Genomic DNA, 20,492 nt, shown 5'->3' with positions numbered 1-20,492 from the left:
CGCCTTCTAGACAAAGGCCTGTGCAGAGGAAGGCGGACTCCAAACCTGCCTGTTTATTTTGATATAAGATGGAGGGAAGCGTAAAGGCAATTTTCAGCTTGGAATCTGTTTGGAGTTGGTTTGGGGTTTGCTCTGTGTTATGTGTGTTTAAGAGAACAGCATAGCTAGCTATTCTTAGAATGTGAGCTTTATCATGGAAACAGGAAGAGAAAACTGGTAGGACAGGTTGAGAGTCCTGAAAATACTAGCCTTGCCTCCATCAGCCTGTGTGCCTTTGCTTCCTACGTTAGCCAGCAGCATGAAAAGATACAGGCCGGCATTTCCCTTGGATCCATTGAGAGGGGGAAATTCGCTTTGAAGTCTATTTATAAAACCCAGCCTTTCACACACACCAGTAATGCAGGCAGCGTGCCAGCATCCTTTCTGGGACAAAATCGGGCCACATCCAGCGAGCATCCCTCTGTTCCACCTGGGTCAGCATTGCTAAGCGGGGAGTGCTGGAGGCCTCCAGAGCACCCAAGCGCAGGGGACAAGAGGACTTGAGGTTGCCCATTCTTTCTGCTGAGGAAGCAACTGGAAGCATATATGTAAGAGTGCATTTATGTCTTCTACAGGACAAGGCATTGGCTTGTTTCTGTAGCAAGAAAGCCAACAACAGCCCTTAATTAAATGATAGGTTTGTTTTCTACCTGGGTCCAAACTAATAAAACTCACTGTAGCCCTCGTGGTTGTTGACCTCTTCCAGGAAGGGAAAAAGCTCAGCTGTTGTTTGAACCCGCCAGCCTCCTCATATTTTATATATTTCTAAAACTCTGCTAGGAATCCTTTTTCTCCCCTCCCCCAAGATGTGGATCTTTGCCTTCTGTTTAAAAATTCTTCTGACAGTAACAAGGGAGCAGTTGTGAAACGGTGGAAGAATGCGTTCATGGTACTTGAGGACAGGGAGAGATTCCCAAGTGGGTTTTGCATATTTTATTCATTTATATCCATTTTTATTTCTATCATTTGTAACGTCATTAGTATTCCTGCCTCTATTGTCATCCCTAAAGTTGTCACGAGTCTTGTGGGGCTTTGGCTGCCTTTACCTGCTCCCCCAGGTGGTGGGGGGGGGAGGGTATCTGCCACCTTTTGTTCCGGGGACTCACCATGGGGGTGGGCTCAGTTAGTGCTTTCTAGGTTGAGCCCTTAGAACTTGGTGGAAGGCGGATGTTGCTATTGTTATAATAAAATAATAGGTCCCCAAGAGCCTCCAACCCTCACATCCTACAAATTTGGGGTTTTCTGTGCAAGGCCATCTTAGCAGACCTGTAAGATTAGGTTTTATACTTCATGCCCCTCGTCCCCACCCCCTGGCACTTTTCTGTAACTTTCAGCTGCTGCTTTGTTTGTGTGTGCTTTGCATCACCAGCTTTTTCCCCATAGTTTCACAGTAGCCTGTGTGTATGACTCCAAGGCACGGCTGGTCTCGCATGCAGCGTCTGGAAGCCAGCATGGTCCGGGGGGGTGGGGCTGGGGAGAGAAGGGTGCCCTGTGGTTGTGGCATCACCGGGTCCAGCTCAGAGCCAGCACTGAGTGGGGAGCTTAGTGCTCCATGTCTTATCCTCTGTCCAAAGTCAGCCTAACACAAATATTTACCAAATCTACATCTCCTGGGACCTAAAAATCCAAAACCTTAGTGTATCTGTTGACTACACCATATGGGTTCCAGAATACAACAGAAAACCAGACCAATTTTATGCCTTGAATTACCCTTTAAAAAGGACAGCAGCAAGGTTCAGAGTCAATAGCCATCACGATAGCCAAACTGCTAACACGATTTATTTCTCCAGCTAATAGTTGGCTATAGTTAATAGAAAGCAAAGGTTGGTTTTATTTTTTTATTTTGGGGCAGGTTTTTTTTGGGCATGGGGCGGGGAGTAGACTTTGCCAGTTCCAAAAATCTGTCACTTTGTTATAATCCAGTGATACTAAGAGTTTATACTGTTGACTTAGGAAATTTTTCTAACAGCTTTCTTGAAGTATAACTCGCATGTCCTACAACTCACCTGTTTAAAATATACAAGTGAGTGGTTTTTAGACCATTAAATAAACATGTGCAACCACTGCCATAATCAGTTTAAGAACATTTTCATACCCATTAGCTGGCACAAAGTGAATTGTATTATTTTCCAAGGTTTATACCAATTACTTCATTTTCTTGTTGCCTTGGGAAAATGCTGAGGCAGGAAAACCTTTTAGTGATTTGACAGGAACAGAGGCTTTCATGTAATTGAAATAAAAGGATTTTGTTAGAGTTTTGTTTTTTTTTTTTAATCTTATTCGGTTGACAGTATGCTATTCTGAGTTGTATCATTTGTTTCATAATCTTCTGAGTTTCTAATGCAAATTCTCAAAGTTACATTGCATTTTTGTTGGGTCTGTATAATTGAGAGCCACTCCCAGACTCTGGGCGAGAGCCTTTGGGCACGTCCTCATGGTCTCAGCAGCTCAGTGTCCTCATGTTAAAGAAGCAGAGATCATGTGCACAGCCTCCTAACAGGGTAGTTGCAAGTTGACACATCCCTCTGTTTTCTTTGTCAATTATAAAGCATGACCCAAGATATCAAAGCACATACTACTCTTTTGTTGGTTCTTTGTAGTATCCCATGAGCCACATCCCTTAAGAAAAATCTTTGACAAACTTTTAAGTATTAAGACGTAAATGAGAATCTCATTTTGCAGAACTTGACCAGGAATCTCAGTAAAGTCTTCTAGTTAGGGATATGAGACATTACGTGATGGGGCCACCTAACTCCAGCCAGGATGGGACTTGACCATCAGATCAATTTCAGACTCTCTGCTGTAGATCAAGGAGTGGAAGGGCGCAACAGGAAACTCAGCACCTGTGGAAAGGCTCACTGCCCTCACCCACAGCTCAGTGCCCAAGAGAGATTTATAAACCATTGCCCCCCACCCCCAACACACTCTGCAGAGGAGATCCTCATCTGCCCTGGCACCTTCCATTCTTGGTAGGTTTCCATAGTAACGTCCCTGCTGGGACACTCTTCCTTCACCTGCTAGAGGTCTTGGGAAAATGCTTCACCTTTTATTGAAATAGTCTCATTGTCCTGCTTTCACCAAGGATGAGGAGAAGAGTATATAAAATCTTTCTTGAGTGTCGATCAGCCAGCCTTCCTGTACAAAGAGAGGTCCTCTCCTCCCCCGCACAGGCAGGAGTTGAGTGTGCAGCTCCAGGCACACACAACCTATTGCCTTGGAACACACTACTCCAGAAGGGCAGGAGCCAGTAAATGCACGCAGAGAATCACTCTTAACGTCTTCTGCCTTTCACGTTTTCTTGCAGGAAGATCCACGCCTGAAATTTCCAGTACATATGCGGTCAAAGGCATCCTTAAACCCCAATGACCTTGGCCCTCTTCCTGTGAGTACGCTGCAGACACATGGACAAGTCTGAAAATGTTTATCCATTCATATGACCCGCTGTTGATGGAGAGACCCTGTGGGCCTTCTCTTTCTCCAGGCTTTTTTGGGTCCCATTGGTCTGTAATCTTTTAATAGAATTAGGCGCATGGCTGGATTCTAGTAACACATATTAGAATTCATGTCCACTACTTGTAAAAGAGAGTTTTGAATTGTTAGCAGTGAGTAGAAAGTAGACCTTGTAACTAGGATGTAAGAGGCATTCTCTACATGCGACAGTTTAGGCAGCACACATTTATTATGTAACTTAGCAACCACTAGGTTCCATCCATATTGCTAATTTAGTCATTGGAACAGAAATATTAAAAACAGCAGGAGAAAAATGCCTAAGTAATCATAGACAGTTTCTGTAAGTCATTAGCCTACAGATATTTTAAGTTTTTCTTCCCTGTTGAGGGCTGTTTATATAATTTAATTTTTTATCACTTATTCTCTTTGAGGGCCCAAATGGGAGTTAAGCTATTTACTCCATATTAGATTTTGAATGAAACTTTCACCATATGTCCTTCTCAGCCTTCCCACCCACCCCCATCCCCCAAATCAAAAAGCCTTACAAGGACAGGAAGGTGAGGAGACTGGAGACTTCTAGAATGGAGGGGTGGTGGGCATTCTTCCAACGGGATTTTCCAAACTCAAGAACTTCACTGTTGCCTGGCATGTGGTATGTGATGGCACAGCTTGAATCTAGGAAGGTTAGGGTTCAATCTTTATTCATCAGGTTTTGCACAAGAATGCCTCAATCCCTAGAACTTTTTGGTTCCTGGGTTTAGATAGAGCCCAGAGAATGCCAGAGACCAAGATTAGACGTCAAAAGACAGCATGCTGTCCTGATCTGTTGGGATTCCTGACTTTCAGATAGCAAGTAAGCACCGTTCAGATAATGAGGGCGTACCAGCCTGACCTTGGGGAAAAAAATACCCAAATCCAATTGTTTCCTGAGTACGAATAGTGAGAGCCCACACCAGAGAATCTGTGTGTTGTTAGGTCATTCAGCCACCTGGTGATAGGACTAGAGCATCTGTCTCTGACATTTTTAAATTAACCTTCCTCTCCCTTCAGTACTTAGTAAATATTTATTTAATTAAATGAGCTATTCAATCCTAAACTCAACTGTTCCGTGGAATGCTGGAGTTGCCCTTTGAAGCTTTTGAAATAGCAAGCCCTGCTTCCTGTTCATCACACAGTGAGTGAAGGCTGCTAAGGCTGGTGAACATGTGATAGGGTGTTGCTAGATGTTGTCAAGAGTTAACTGGAAATGTTTGTGGTTTATTCTTAATGTAACAATATACCCTAGAAGAGAAGAGTCAAAAAGCATTCTTAGAGTGTTTAAATTTAGTGTTGATTTTTGGGACTCTTAGCTAATATATGTATTCATTCATTCTCTCTCTCTCTCCCTCTCTCTCTCTCTATACCAGCCTGGTTGGGAAGAAAGAATTCACTTGGATGGCCGAACGTTTTATATTGACCATAGTAAGTAGGCTCTTTTATAGACACATCGGCATTTCAGGAAAAAGGATGGGGGGACGAGGAGTCATTCAAATATTATAGTGAAAGGTTTGTCATTTTACTCTTCATCTAGGCAGCCAGGTGTTATGTGGAGAGAATGATGCCAGAGAATCAGTGCCCTCATACGGTACTATGATTTCATCCCAAGTTTGCTTGAAAGTAGCCCAGCAAGCTTTCACCCGATTTGATCTTGTGACCTATTAACTTCTTGGTTTTTTTTTTTTTTAATTAAAAAAAATTTTGGGGTCCATAACCCCTTGATTTCTGCGCTTTTAATAAATACACTCTAGTAATAGAAAATAAGGCTAGAAGTTATAATTGAGTCAAACAAATCTCTGTGTGAGCAGTGCTTGAAGCAGCATGTAAGTGTCTTAAACACTGCCCTCAAAGGTCTTATGGCAAGAAGCTCATTCTGACTTATTTTCTATTCATAGCATGTTTTTTTGCACCCAACACACTAATATATATGGAGTTCGTATCTTGAAATTATAGTATAGTTGCTCCAGCACCTCTGAATAAATGTGTGGTTTCTCATTTCAACTAAAAGTTAAACTAATAAAGATTTTGCTTTTAGCCAGTGGGGTTTTTTTTTAAGGCAACATGTTGTTCTCCATGGGAACATATTTGTATATCCCTTAGAACTTCTGAAAAAAATGTTTTTTAAAAGAAGTTTTCAATTATATGTAAGTGTAATTGGTAGTATTTTGATCTTTGTTTTCATTTGGTTCCTAAAGAGCAAGTCTGCACCAGGTTTCTCCAGCCTCACATTCTCTTAACTAATCAAAAGTATACCGAGGAGCCGGTTGCTGGGTAGTCCGACCACAGGGATCCTCATGGAAAGGGCTTGCCACTGTCTCATAGGTCTTGTGCCTCTTCTAGGGAAACCCCTAGAAGATACTGAGTGTATTATACACCTTTGCTTTCAGGCAAGAAAGCTTGAGAGGTTATTATAAATTAAGAAGACCAGTTCAGAATTAAACCAAAAGTGGAAGTCCTAGGTGTATTGGGGAATGGGCTACCCTTTGGTTAAAATTAGGTATTTCTATGTACGTAGGCTTAGTTTTATCCATGACCAGAAAAGTATTCAGGGTTTGCCTGCTTTCCAGAATTTTACAATTGCTACCATAAATGCTTTAAAATGTGCATACTCTTTTTTTCTCTGAAATGCCATTTATTTGTCATTCTACTCATAGCATAATTCATTAAAATAAGGGAGGCAAGCATACCTCTCTTTCCCACTAAAAACAAAACAAAACAAAATATTTCTTTTAGTTTTCATGCATTGCAATTTCAGTTTTCAAAGGTAGGTATGAATAAATAATGATCTTTTTCTTAAAACAAGGACTCAACCAGTAACACAACCTTGGTCTGCTACACACAGAATTTTTGACACAACATTGTGGCCGTGTTTTGACTGGTGATCTGGTGTTCGGGTCAACCTGAAAAGAATTTTATGACTGTTCTTTAATGCAGGAGCCCCCAAACAAGAAACACTATGTTGCAAAAGTCCATCCTAGTGCACATTAGAAATAATAAAGGTCATAGATTGGGTTTCTAGTGATGTGCATAGACCTAGTATAACCTAGAGTAGATGTTTGATAAGTGGTGCCGTGAAGTTAATTCATGGAAGGTCAGCAGTGAAGGCTGAGGAGGTTGACATCCTTGGTCAGAAAATGGAGAGAACTTGCCTTGGAGAAGCAGCAGCCATGGCTGCAGCCCCAGGTTGGCCCGTTTCTATGTGTTGGGAGGCAGGAGAGGTTAGTTTGGCTAAATGCCTGGGTAGTTCCTTGTTCCTGATCAGTCCATCAGTCCCTCCAGGCGTTGAGTTCACTGGCTTCCCATCCTCTTGCCAGGACAGACAGCTTGCAGGAGGCTCCTCTTGGCTTCCGGGACAGTAAAGACCACACACAGGGCCTGCTTGATCTGAGCTAGGAAAGGTGGTATTTGTGGTCATTTCCATGGAGATTGAAGTTTGCCTTTGCTCTACCCTACTGAAAGGTTCTCTCAACCAGATAATAGTGGAAATTAGGTGAGCAAAAACTATATGTTAAGAAAAACATGTGTTTAATTACAATCTCGTTTGCTGTTGATGCAACATTTCTGCCATTTCTCCCCAATCTGTCAAAGTTTGCTCCATTGAAAGTTATAAAGGGGCTATGTATCAATGAAACAGTTGAATTCCTATGCTGCTTCACCAAATCCCAGTCTGTGACGAGTACAGAATACCTGTCTTTTTAAGAGGTTTTATCAGGCCAACAGATACACTCCAAAATGCCTTCCACCACCTGGCAGGTGACGTTGAGGGACAAGCCTCTCCTGAGCAGTTTCCCCACATCTGATTACTTACAAGATTCAGCATCTCGGTTTGCTGGCCTACCGCGCGCAGGATGGGAACCAGGTCATTCCCGTGTGGTGGCATTTTCCTGTGCCAGCAGTTCTCAAAAGAGTCAGAGCCGTCTTGTCTTCCGTCATCCCCAGGACACGTGACTGCACATGGATGACAAATAACAGCAGTGCACTTGTCTTTTAAATAATGATGCTATTTATTTTTGCTTCATCAACTTTTGAGAAGTCAGACTTTTTTTTTTAAGATTTTATTTATTTATTCATGAGAGACACACACAGAGAGAGAGAGGCAGAGACACAGGCAGAGGGAGAAGCAGGCTCCACGCAGGGAGCCCAATTCGGGACTCGATCCCGGGTCTCCAGGATCACCCTCCTGAGCTGAAGGCGATGCTAAGCCGCTGAGCCACCCAGGGATCCTGAAGTCAGACATTTTTAAGATTAAAAATAACCATCTGAAAGCCGTAATTTCAGAAGAGATCAAGTATTGAACACATAGCCCCCATCTCGAGACTGGAGAACAAAGGTTAAGGGAAGATCTTGCACTGAGTTTCCACCTCGTTTTGGAATCACATGGTTCTTCTTAAAGACCAGGTATGCCCAGCAGCTGAGTCAGTGGCCACAGGTGTCTTGGAGACAAAGCTAGAAGAGAAAATAAGATTCCAAAAAAAATTTAAAAAAGAAAATAAGATTCCACTGAGGCTATAAAATCCTGTTTTAGTCTTTCTTGCCATCAGGCTTACCAAACCTGTTAATAGTAGCTACATTAACTGGCTCATTCTTCTCCTTCATTCTTGTCCCTTTATTTCAAATACAATGAAGACCAAAAGCAAGTTTAGATTTAGAAGTTCTGGGGAAAAAATGAGGAAATGGCCACTCCCCATTTATATCCTTTACTGACAATACTTAGGTATAAAATCGATCTGTATTGTAACCACATAGAAATTTGTGTGGTTCTGAAATCTTAAGACTGTTTTAAAAGGGAAGCTGTTTTCGCCATCAGCTTCGTACAGTCATTTTAAAAAATAACCTATTAGCCTCCTGTTATGTTCTGGGAAACGTGTTCAGCAGTGGAGAGGGAGCTGCAGAGATAAAGGAACACCCAGTCTCTGTCCTCAAGGGACTTATATTCTAGTAGCAAGCCTCAAGGGTATTTTCATTTGGGTAGAGGAATGAACCAGCTTTAAAGAAGCAGAAAAAGTGAATACCGCACCTTCTCGCTACGTGGCCAGATACCAGGGTTGGTGGCTGGCTGCAAGAGGACCATAGGAACAGCTTGCTTTTTGGATGGATTCCAAATGATGAGTCAGATTTATCTAGTAAAGCAAGAGGGGTACAACCCCAGGAAGGAAAAAACATGCAAGTGTATGAAAGTGTGTGGACTGTGCCATAGAGAACTGAGGTAGGGTGCAGGTGGCCAGCATGCAGAAGAGGCTAGCATGATACCATAGGTCAAGTTAAAGGGCGTCTGCCAGTGGTGGGATTTTGGGTCCCTTCTGCAGGCAGGAGGGGGGGAGTCCTGAGGATTTTTCGGGGTGGGGGGTGTCATAGTGGTCAAATTTGTTCCTTAGAAAGATCCTTCTGGCAGAACTACAAAGGAAGTCTTGAATAGGAATGAGTGTGCCCAAGGCCAGGGAAGCATAGGAAATAGTCCATGGAAGAGAAGTACACTCCAGAAGGCAGCCTTCTCAAGTGGGATATGGGGGGCAACTTGGTGAGCACCAGCCGAGAATGGCTGGGGAGGATAGGGAGGTGGCCAGTGTTGGGTGTGAGCAGGGAGTGCACTGTGATAGTGGTGTTGGGGGTATAGGATCACAGGGACGAGTTCTGGTCCTGGAAGAGCATGGGTTTGGTTTTGGTAGGGTTTGATTTGAGGGCGCTATGGGACACACCACCCGTCAAGGGTAGAACTTGGAAGTTGGGGTTTGGACAGACTCCTTGGGAGACGCCATGTGCACATAGTCATTAACTTCTGCTCTGACAGTTCCCAGGTGATAAGATTGTGGATCAGGGAGCTATTACTTAGCTATATTTGATTTATTTGGTTTTCCTTTGTTCTCCATCACAATGGCAACTTTTCCTTTCCAAATTCCTATTCATGAGGTAGGGAGCCTTTTGCTTCCATCAAAATTCTGTAAAACCATCGAAACATTTTACATAAACTTTCTGCCAACATGACTCAAAAATCAGGTGCTTTAGTAGTTTCATTTTAGAACTTGATCTTCGCTTTCATTAAAATAATTATTATACCAGGTTTGGAAAAATTCCTCGTAGGGTCACTAAAGCTAAATTTATTTGTCATTCTTACCAGTCTACTTACAGATTATACAGGAAATAAGCAAAATCAGTATTCTTAAATAATCCCCCACCTTTTTTTTTAAGCAACTTAGATATTCCCTAATACTCCAGAGAGTATTGCCCTCTCCATACCTTTCCCACAAGTCCATCCCTGCCTCCCCCACACACACAGTCACACACAAGCACAGTCATGAAACCCAAGTGCAGGGCAGCTACCGCACAGTATCACCTACACCACTGAAGCAGGAGTAGAGGCAGCAACCAACAGTCTTGGTGACGTTGACTCTTTGAGAAGAATGGACGCTGCTTCTCGCCACCTTGACCAAAAGGGAAACCTGTCTCTATGCTATTTGTCCGCCATATCCAGTGCTCACTGCTTTGATATTTGCGTGCATCTGAGTGACATGTGTAATGGATTATTCATTTGTTCAACATTCGGATTCTTAATGGAAAGCAGTTTTCCATCACCATGTGCAAAGAAAAAAGTACTTGAGAAAAATCGTGTGTGTGTGTGTGTGTGTGTGTGTGTGTGTTTTAACTTTTTAGGGGCTGAGACTTGTTATGCCTTTTTTCAATTAAAGGAAAATCAAGATCAAGTTATAAATCCTTGAAAGAACAGGGGTTTATAATTGAAATTTTGGCAGATTTTTCTTGCCAAAAACAGTGTGAATAGATGGTTTGGCTTTAGTCGTGCATTTTTGATGGAGTGTTTTTAACTAAACAGTATTGGGGGTGTGTGGAGGGCTGCCATATAGAATAGGGTTCTCTTCTAACCCTGAAATACTAAGTCATTTATTTAGGGGGTTGGTATGGGAGACAGAACAGCTTTTGAAAAATCCAAAAATCTTTTTAAAACATTCTTGACGTAGAATAGATTTGAATTAACATGCTGATTTTTTTTTTAACATTAATTTTCAGATAGCAAAATTACTCAGTGGGAAGATCCAAGACTGCAGAATCCAGCTATTACTGGTCCGGTCAGTATTCTCAAGTTTTAACTCTTCAGTCTAATATTTGGGTTGCATCTAAACATGTATTTCTTGTATATTATTGCTCACCTGGTGCCAGGGGCATGGTGTGGTTGGCTAGATTAGCATCGCTCCCATCTCCTCCTCACTGAAATTCCCGGGTGGGATACAACTGCATTTGCCTTTTTGAAGGGCTTTCACTTATAAAGGAACAGAAAGTGCTTTGCCAATAGTAACAAAACTATACATTTTTTCCTCCTGTGTAAAAAGGTGGATGAAAAGTATAACAATCAGAATGTCCTCTCCCCCCCCCCTTTTTTTTTTTTTTTTTTTTTTTTTTGCCAAGCCAAGCCCTCTATGTGTAGAGTTTGTCATTTCTTTCAGCCAAGGGTGGTAAATGCATGCTAACAATCTGAATCTCTTCCAGCATGGAACGTTTGGAAAAGCTTGGGTGAGGTTGTAGCCAACCTCTGAAGCTGGCAGGGTTAAGAACCTCTGTCTCTGCTGACCCACTACCATAGAGTCCCCACCTATATGCCCAGGGCGAAAGGAAGCTAGGTAGAGAGCCCTCTTAAAATACTGCCACATGTGGTGTTCAGCCCACCCCCACCCCATCACTCGGCAGTAACGGCTCCTTGGTACCCAGCACTGCCTGGGTCACAGTCATCCACAGGGAATGTACCAGCATCTTTGGTCAGTGTTGATAGGAGCCCGGGGAGCTAATTTGGAATTACAGGAAACCTGTGGCGTCACAAAACATTGCAGACTTGGGGATCTGTTAAAAACTGGAGGAGCCAAAGGAAATAAAAGCATATTGACTGCTGGGCTAAGAGGCCAATGGGTTTGGGTTTTTTTTAATACTGCTTTTGTGGCTTTAATCTGGTTCAGTTCAAATTATGTTTTGAGTTATTAAAGGTAAGTCTGTTTGAAAACTTAAAAGATAATACCATGCAAACCTCCCCTGATATTTGACATCCCCTAAGTTAATTTGTTGGATTTGTTTATTGGCTTTGTTCAGCTGCTTTGGTACCGTGTAACGCAAAGTGCCCAATCATACCTCAGTTAAAACAGCTGCTTTTTATGTGACTTCAACACCTGCCTTACCACCATGGCTTCCTTTTGATATATTCACAGTCACGATAAAGCGCTAGAGTCCTATTTTCTCTTCTGCATCATGAGAAACAAGGTATTCAGGAATCAATGCTGTTTCCAAGTGACAGAGGACTTTTGACATAATTCTGAAGCCTTTTGAAATATCTCTATCACTTACTGATCATCTGCCTTCACTCAAACACCATTAGTTCTTACTATGTTGACAATTGCTTAGCATCATAAGTCCAAGTAGATTTGACCCAAAGAAAGATCTTTTTTTTTTTTTAATTAAGAAAAGAGCCTTGTTTACTCTTTCATTAGTAGTGGGGGAGTCTTCTTTCGGGAAGAGCATGTATATTTAGGTAGTTAGCAACTTCGTGTAGACAGCTGGCTTTTGTTGTCATTCAGTTCTGAATATTTGGTAATTTCCATGATTGCTTTCTCTCCTTGACTTACAAGTTATTTAGAACGTGCTTTTCATTTCTATTTCTTAACTAATTTTCTAATTTTATTGCATTGTGGTCAGAGAATATTATCTATGGAATATTGATTACCAGATATTTGAAACTTCCTTGGCAGCTCGGCCATTTTTTTATATAAATGTTCTTTTTGTGTTTACAAAGAGTGTGTATTCTGTCTTTGTTGAGTATAGAGTTCTTTTTATGTCCATTATATCAAGTATATGGTGTTCAAATTATCCATTTCCATCACTGCTTTTTTTTTCCTGGCTGTTCTATCTAACCACGACGGTAGTGTCAGACTCTCCCTTGGCGAGCATGGCTTTATCAATTACTTTCTCTTCCTTAGTATTTGCCTGGTATATCTTTTCCCCCACTTAATTAGCTATGTTTTTTCTCTTTTCTTACCTTCTACTAGATAGATAAAATACCCTTTATTTTCTTTCATTTCCTCTACTTGCTTAGAAGTTGTATTTTCTATTTCTGTTCTTTCAGTGCTTACATTAAAAATTTGTAACCAACGTACTTCATGTCAAAATTGATCGCTCTGTTCTCCTGAGCAAGATGGGACTCAGGGGATCTCTCATACCATCCTTCCTACTCCCTTTCCATCGTTCAGCAACATTATAAAACTTTCCAAATAGCCATTAATATTTTAACTTTTTTCTCAGCAGCCAGTGCTTGTTTACGTCCCTTACATGTAAGCAGATTTCTTCGCCAACCATTGGTTCTTATACCTGCTACCTCTAGGTTTTCCTCTGAATGAAGTAGGATTCCAGATTCTTACAGTGTTGTCTACAGATCAGAATCATCTGGAAATTTGTTAGAAACGCAAATTTGGGGGTCCCAACCCAGGCCTACTGAGAATCAAGCAACTTTGGGGAGTGAGCCCTGCAAAATCTGTTTGAACACACCCTCCCAGGGATGGTGGTGCCCACCTGAGTCTGGGAGTGGAAATCTCTTAGTCTGAGAGAGAGGGTTTATATGACCTCTCCGATAAATGATAGCTCTAGAAGTCTTAACTAACCATTATTTTCCTAATACCTGGGAGATATTCTTTTCTTATCTTCTGGCCTCCAGAACTGTTGAGAAGCTTGCTATTGACCTGATTGTCATTTTTTGGTAGCTAAGTCTTTCTTTTCTCTGGCAGTTTTGAATTTTCTCTGTGACTTTGGCATTGTGTAATTTTACTGTCATGAACCTAAGTGTGCATTTCTTTATATTCTGCTTTGGACCCATTGTAATTCTTCAATCTGGGGACCCTTGTCTTCCCTCCATTCTGGAAAATTCTCCAGCTATTTCTCATATACTGTATCTTTGCCATTCTTCCTGGTTATCTGTACCAGTAATTCCTCTTGGGTGTGTGATTCACCTTCACATTCTGACTTCCTAATGTCTTAGCTTTCCTATTCTCTCTGTCTCCCTGTCTCTCTCTCTCTCTCATTGCTATATTGTGGGCTCAGCTCTTCCAGCTAATTCTTTTTTAAGCTTTTTGTAACCTACCCTTTACCAGTTCATCATGTCTATTATTTCAGTAACTGTGCTTAATTACTCATCATTCCATTGAGTCTTTTTCAATTTGCTTGGTCTTTTCAGTTACTGTTATTCTATCATGTTCTTTTATTTTTTTTTTATTTTTTTAACTCATACTTAGCTCTCAAATCATTCTTAAAATGCTTATTTCATATTCTCTTTTAGATTATTCTGTTATCTCTGGCCATAGGGGCACTAAATCTCCCATATGTTGTGTCTGTAGACTCCCCTCAATAGTAGTTCAGTTTAGTTCAGTTTATAAAAAGTTCAGTTTATAATTTGTGTATGTGCGCTCATCTTTTTTTTTTTCCTCCCCTATGAGGCATTTATAAGTCCTGACCTGTATTTACCGTTAACTTCTTAGCTTGGGATCATGCAGGCCCAGTTAATATAACTGTGGACTTCATACCCACTTTGGTGTAGGCTTAGAGTATGAATTTATTACAGGTCTGTTTCTTTTTGTTTTTCTCTCGTTTGTGGTCCTGGACAGAAGGTAAGCTTCCTTACAACTTTCCTGGGCTGGTGGGAAGTTTTCTTGTCCCTGTGTCAGATGTAGGTTTTAAGCAGGGAACTCTGTTTCTTACTCCCTAGCTCAGTCATACAGACTGTAGGGCAACTTCTGTGGCCCCATGTGAGGATTAAAACCCCAGCCCAAGCACCAAGTCTAGGTCCAATGCTCCCGTCTTTAATTTTAAGTCTTTCTGCTTATCTGGAACCTAGAGTTTCTCTTTCTCCCAAGTTTTAAAAATATCCTGATTAGGGGAGGGGGGGTTCCCTGTCTGTGGCAGCTCAACACAGCATTACTGTAAGTCTGTGTTACAAGCATCACCAGTGAAAGCGTTGGTAAAGTGCTGTCCGTGCTTGCTGCTCTTATGAATACTATCTCATGTTTGTGTAACGCTTTGTACTTTTTCGAGAACTTTATAAATCAGCTGCTTTGAAACTCAGCAACAGTCCACTCAGGAATAGGGAAGATGCTGTCATTCCCAATTTGTCAGGAGCTCAGAAACCCACCCGTGTTGCCATCCATCCCAGCAAAGGCCAGAAGTAGAACAGGAGCTATAGGTGTGCTGGCCATGCCAGGGTCTCCACATCAGACACGAGCCCCCCTCTGAGGAGCACCAGCATCAGCTGGACCGGAGCGATGTGAGAATGTTTAGACCCGACTTAGGCGATCAGTCAGGCTTTCACTTCTGTTCAGAAAAGAAAACATATATAATATAGAGCTAAGGGCTTTTATCAACAAACATGTTAAGTTTTGGAGCAGACTTTATGTTAGAAGTTAAATTGTACACAAGAAAATAATATGCCAAAATTTCAAAAGACAATAAACAAATACCAGACATGTACTCCACTCGTGATTCTCTTCAAAGGCTGCACTTGTAGGGAGGTCTTTGTCCAGGGAGGTCTTTGTCCTGTTGGCATTAGTTCAGGATGAGAGTATAAAAACCTATTTATTCTGCTGCTGCTTATTCATAAGAACTATCTCCAGAGAGAAAAGAGAAGTATTGGAGGAGGATAATGATTTTTCAGCTTTCATGCATCATTGCCCAGAAGAAGAAAGATCAGAAATATCTCAGCATTTTATTTCCACCCACATGCAGTCAGCACCTCCCAGGTACAAGTCAAACAGGAGAGTAGAGAACACAAGCTGGGGGCAGCATTTTAAAATATATCCTCCCTCTGTGATTTAAGACTCTTAAACTTGTATTTTAGGCCTGCCTTCAGCATTTTCAGGGAGGACACAAAAACAAAAAATAATTGCTGGGAACCACAGGTTTTTGGAAATGGAAGAGCCTTGAAGTTCATCTAGTCCATTTCTTCCTTGACTGTGAAGAAATTCTGTAGTCAGGAGGTTATGTCGCGGGGCTAGTTGGCACCGGAGTCTGCCTTAGAAGTCCGGTCTGCTAAAGCCAGCTTGAGATAATGAAAGGGCATTTTTTTCAACTTACTTTCCCTCTGACACAGTTAAGCGTAGCTAAAAGCATCAGCTGAACACTTTCCTTCTGGAGACTTTATACACACTGCTCCTGTCGTGGTGTCTTCCTTCCTGCCCTCTGGGTTCTGCTCAGACCACTCCTATAAAGGAGCCTACCGGCAACTCTGTTTTCCCTCAGTACATTTACCACTATTCATTTATTTATTTCTTACTGCCTGTTACACACAATAGCTTGCAAGCTCCTGGAGGGAACAGGAAAAGAAATCTTTGGTGGGTGTACCATTATTTCCCTAGCACCTAAAATGCTGGCACAGAATAGGAGCTCAGGAAGTATCTGTTGAATGAATCAGCAGAGGAACCACCAAAGAATCCATAAAACTGTACAGGAAATCTTAGTTTATGATGGGATATAGTATTAGAGCAAAAAACATCATAATGTCCTCATTGGCTTATGTCAGAACAATGTATCCTTGCCCTTACTTTGGTGGTCTCCTGAATATTGGCAAAATTTCTACCTTTTCTAGAATCAGGATTCATAATTGACTTCATCAGACTGAACACGGCCCAAAATAAATATGATAGATGGTCAAATCTAGTGTTCAATGGCAAATCCAATGAAGAATAGCTTAAAAGCTGAGATCCTAGGTACCATAAATTGTCTTAAGAATCTCCTTAGGATATATAAACACGTTGTCTTTATTGCTCTTGAATTACAAAGCAAAACACTGACATGATTATTGTTTTCTATAAGAGTGGTTATTTTTGTTTTGGCTTATTGTTTGTGTGATTGTGTCTTAAAATAGTATGAAGGAGGGAAGCTTTTGTTTGTCACTTCTCCTCTTTCTGAAAAAGTATAAGGTGTTAGGCTTGGAGTCTGGAGACACTTTAAGGATCAGTATATTTTATTAACTTAGCCCAAAATGATATCAGCAGAACTATTCTTGCCCAAATTCATACTATTTGTGGAAAAGCAACAAGTTTTCTGAGTACGAGGCTGTCACAGTTCTGTCCATGTGTATGCAAAAGCCAATCTTATCCGCTTTCTAAAAAAAATAATAAGCCTTTTCAGTAGCCTGAAGTCAGGCCTCTGGCTCTCAGATATTATAATTACTTTACACCATAGCAAGTAAATAGTATAAATGACGAAATTAAAATGTTATTACTTTACCAGAAGAGATTCCAGAACTTTTAAGTAATGATAGCCAACTCAGTTACTGAACCCATGCCTTTGGTACCATCACTCTGCTTCGTAGATACGCCACTCCAGATATACAGAAATCCCTGCCCAAGACCTACTAGTAAGAGGCAAACCTTCCATTCCTAAATCGAAGACCTTTCCAAAATGCTGTCTCCCTGATTTTATATTCCTTGCTATGAATATTCGTTCACTGGCCTTTCTTGTCATTTTATTTCCTCCCCATGGTTTCTAAAAGCACAGTTATTCTTTTCAAAATGACCACATAGGTGATTTTGGATTTTATCTTAAAGAATCCTAGCCAATGACTTTTATCTAAATCCCCTCCCCCAAAAAAAGGTTACACCCCAACTCCCATTTAGACAAAAGTCACGTGGACAGTGTATTTGGTTTATGTTGCATATCTCTAAAAAGGATGTCAATCCAGTTATTTTAAGGGGTAAAAGCCCCCCACTCAGTACTGATTTGCCACAATCATCTCTAGGCCTTTCTGTCTACACTATAGACATTATATAAATTTCAGTGATAATACGGAGAGTGAGAATTTTAAGGTTTATGATTTGTGAAATTCTGTGAATGTTGGCTCAGTAGACCTAAAATTTCTAGTGTATTGTGTACATTATCAATATGTATAAATTTATCTTCCAGGCTGTTCCTTACTCCAGAGAATTTAAGCAGAAATATGACTACTTTAGGAAGAAATTAAAGAAACCTGTGAGTAACATATCTTCCAGAAATGCTGTTCTAGTCATTTGTAAGTTACCAAAGTTACTTCAGTGAGAACGACTCGTGTGTTACCTTTATGTGTATACTAAAAATATTACCTTCCTTTTTCCATTGCACTTTGATCCACCTGGATCTTCAATCTGAATTTTCTTTTTTAAGAGACATGGTAAGTGAAGACTAACCTAGTATTACATATCAAATCAACCTGAGCGGTCATTTCTTATGTAATACATGAAAAGATAGAAATGATTTTAATGGGATATAAACCAATTCAGGACCTAGTCAGAAAATCTGGAGAAGCCTGTGCACTTGCCTATGGTCATCATCATAAAACCTAGACCCCACTTAGAAAAATGTTCCCGTCCTTCCCTTCCAATTCAGAAGTATAATTTTAATCCTGTTGCTAACATAAATACAATTTGTAATACTAAATTACAATATTTGGCATATTAAGAGCAAGTGTAAATTTTCAGATTAAAATTCTCAGTGGGAAACCCTGTAAGATTTTTACAAGACCGAGAAACCCTATGAGGTTTTTTACAGGCAGCATTTAAATCACAATATTACATTTTCTACTGACACATCCTCTCTGGGTCTTCAGCACTGCGTCTTCTGTTGTACTGCCTGACTTTACCTCTCTGGTCCAGGTTTTACCAGTTTTCCCCTCAATTTGAGCATCCGTGGTTTCTACACCAGCCACGGTTCCTTGGCTTCCTCCCCTCGGGAAGAGGAGAATATTGGCCATGGCTCCCCTCACCCCAGTCTGCCCAGCCTCCATCCCCTCAGCCAGTCCCTCTTTTCTGGGCCTCTTTGATGGGGATGCCCAGATGCACAAGACATGGTCTCTGCATCGGGAGCTCTCACTTTGGGGTTCTCTTCTCCCAGCGTTCTGATTCAAGTAGCTGTTGGATAACTGCCCTTGAAGTGACTTCGACACACACATGTAAAATTCCTCCGTGTTAACTTTGTGAGGAACCTACATTTCCCCCAGTAGCAGGGGATGACTTAGTGGGTAGTAGCCCATCTCTCCCCAGCACCTCCGCTGTGGTGTCACCTGCCAGGAGGCTCACTCTGCAGATCCACTGTCAGGGCGAGGCTCACCCTGGTCCTCCTCTGTCCAGGCAGTGGTTGTGCCCAACTCCAGTCAAGTACTTACTGACGTTCATGTTCATGAACTGTGACCTTTGCAATCCTTTCCCACAACTTGGCCTGATAACCGAGGTCCCGCTTCTGATGGCAACAAAATTAGCTTGTAGGCATCGGGGCTCCCATCTCCCAGCTGGAGTCCCTGCCAGAGTTGGACGTGTGCTCATCTTGGCCAGGTGGGGGTTGTTTTATGGGTTTCTGTGACCTGGACTAACATCCCTTCCTTTGACAGAAGCGATGTGGAGAGTTGACCATATTTCAGTGTCCCATAGGTGGATAAGTGCCCCACATGGTTTATAAAACAGGGAGAGGATGACGGTCTTCTCCTCAAACACACTTTCTTGTGCATCATGTGTTCCCGGCTGAATCTGCCAGCTGCTGGCACATACTCTGTGTATCTTATCCTGTCATAGTGGGGCTTGCTGTCTGTGTGAAGAAAATCCCTGAAGGAGGGAATCTCAGCTGGAACCCTTCATCACTTGTTTATTTGAAGACTGCCGTCATTTCTGCTCTTTGTTGTTGGATTTTTTTTTTTCTGTTCTTTTTTCTGTTCGAGAGTAAGGCGTGTGTTTACTGTGTGATTACAGGCTTGTTTTCTTCTTTCGTGTAGGCTGATATTCCAAATAGGTTTGAAATGAAACTTCACAGAAATAACATCTTTGAAGAGTCCTATCGGAGAATCATGTCTGTGAAAAGACCGGATGTCCTGAAAGCTAGACTGTGGATCGAATTTGAATCAGAGAAAGGTCTTGACTATGGGGGTGTGGCCAGAGAGTGGTTCTTCCTCCTGTCCAAAGAGATGTTCAACCCCTACTACGGGCTTTTTGAGTACTCTGCAACGTGAGTATGCGGAGGGCTCTCTGAATGTGGCCCCCACACCCCCACCCCCGCACTGAAACAGTTTTACTCATAACGAATTTAAATTTAACAGGAGAGTGAGTGGCTCAGTCATTTACGATGAATTAACAGTGCCGATTTCAGCCCCCCCCCCCCAACCCTCATAGATCTAGAACAGGTTCCGACTCTCCATGGTGAAGTAATGTACTCTGTGAACACCTAAAAATAATTTTTCCCTTGTCATCCGGGTTCACGTCATTGAAATTGAAAATGTGCTGGGTACTTATGGTAGGGAACAAGAGGCAATTTTCATTTGTAATGTTATGCTAATTCGAGAGGATTTGTCAGTGTCAGAATTCAGAAACTCATCAGGTTACAGATAAGAATAGTTTCTGAAGTTCTACTACTCAGAGGCAAATGATGCGAACCTTGAGGACCCATTCTTCGTGTCCTGGTCCTGTAAGGAAAGGAACAGATTCTCCCTTGCATTAGGATTTCATGATTGCCAAACATGGAAACTGAGGCCGGTTTAGTTGCCTTCTCAGGAATCAACACCTGCGACTTACAAGGCCACACATTCCTTCCAGGATGTAGAGTCTCCAAAGGCTTAGACTAGACCTGAGGCCCCAGTAGAATAGTTGACCTTGCTGAAAGGCAGCCTGTGCTCTAAGGGGACATGGCTTCTCCCACATTATCTACCTGGTGCTACTCTCCTGGAAGCTATTTTGGAAGCCAATCTTAGCATCCTCCTTGGTTGATCTAGCCAAGAATTTCCCATTTTGTTTACTGTTGTTCTCCAGTCCCTTGAGAAAGCCTGCTATGTGAAATTGGTAAAACCTTTGAAGTGGAGGGCAGGGTAGGAAGGTGAGACCCTAACCTCTCACCCACATTCCCAGAGAGAGAGAGAGAGAGACACCACCACCACCACCTCCATGCCAGGGGAATCTATGAAGCCCCATTTGAAACCAACT

General features: G+C 41.7%; 1 protein-coding gene across 12 annotated transcripts in view; it reads left to right on the top strand.

The window, feature by feature from the left end:
- The window catches only part of NEDD4L (NEDD4 like E3 ubiquitin protein ligase), a 338,487-nt gene that overhangs the window by 288,291 nt on the left and 29,704 nt on the right, over window positions 1-20,492 (top strand). For all 12 annotated transcript variants that reach the window (XM_072822182.1, XM_072822146.1, XM_072822130.1 and 9 more), the window contains 5 exons: window positions 3,344-3,421; window positions 4,896-4,950; window positions 10,546-10,604; window positions 17,461-17,526; window positions 19,295-19,524. In XM_072822182.1, coding sequence (XP_072678283.1) covers window positions 3,344-3,421; window positions 4,896-4,950; window positions 10,546-10,604; window positions 17,461-17,526; window positions 19,295-19,524 — 488 coding nt within the window. The remainder of the gene's footprint in view (window positions 1-3,343; window positions 3,422-4,895; window positions 4,951-10,545; window positions 10,605-17,460; window positions 17,527-19,294; window positions 19,525-20,492) is intronic.

Source organism: Canis lupus, chromosome 1 (genome assembly GCF_048164855.1).
Source record: "Canis lupus baileyi chromosome 1, mCanLup2.hap1, whole genome shotgun sequence".
NCBI classification, from domain to species: Eukaryota; Metazoa; Chordata; class Mammalia; order Carnivora; family Canidae; genus Canis; species Canis lupus.
This window is presented reverse-complemented; position numbering and strand designations above follow the sequence as displayed.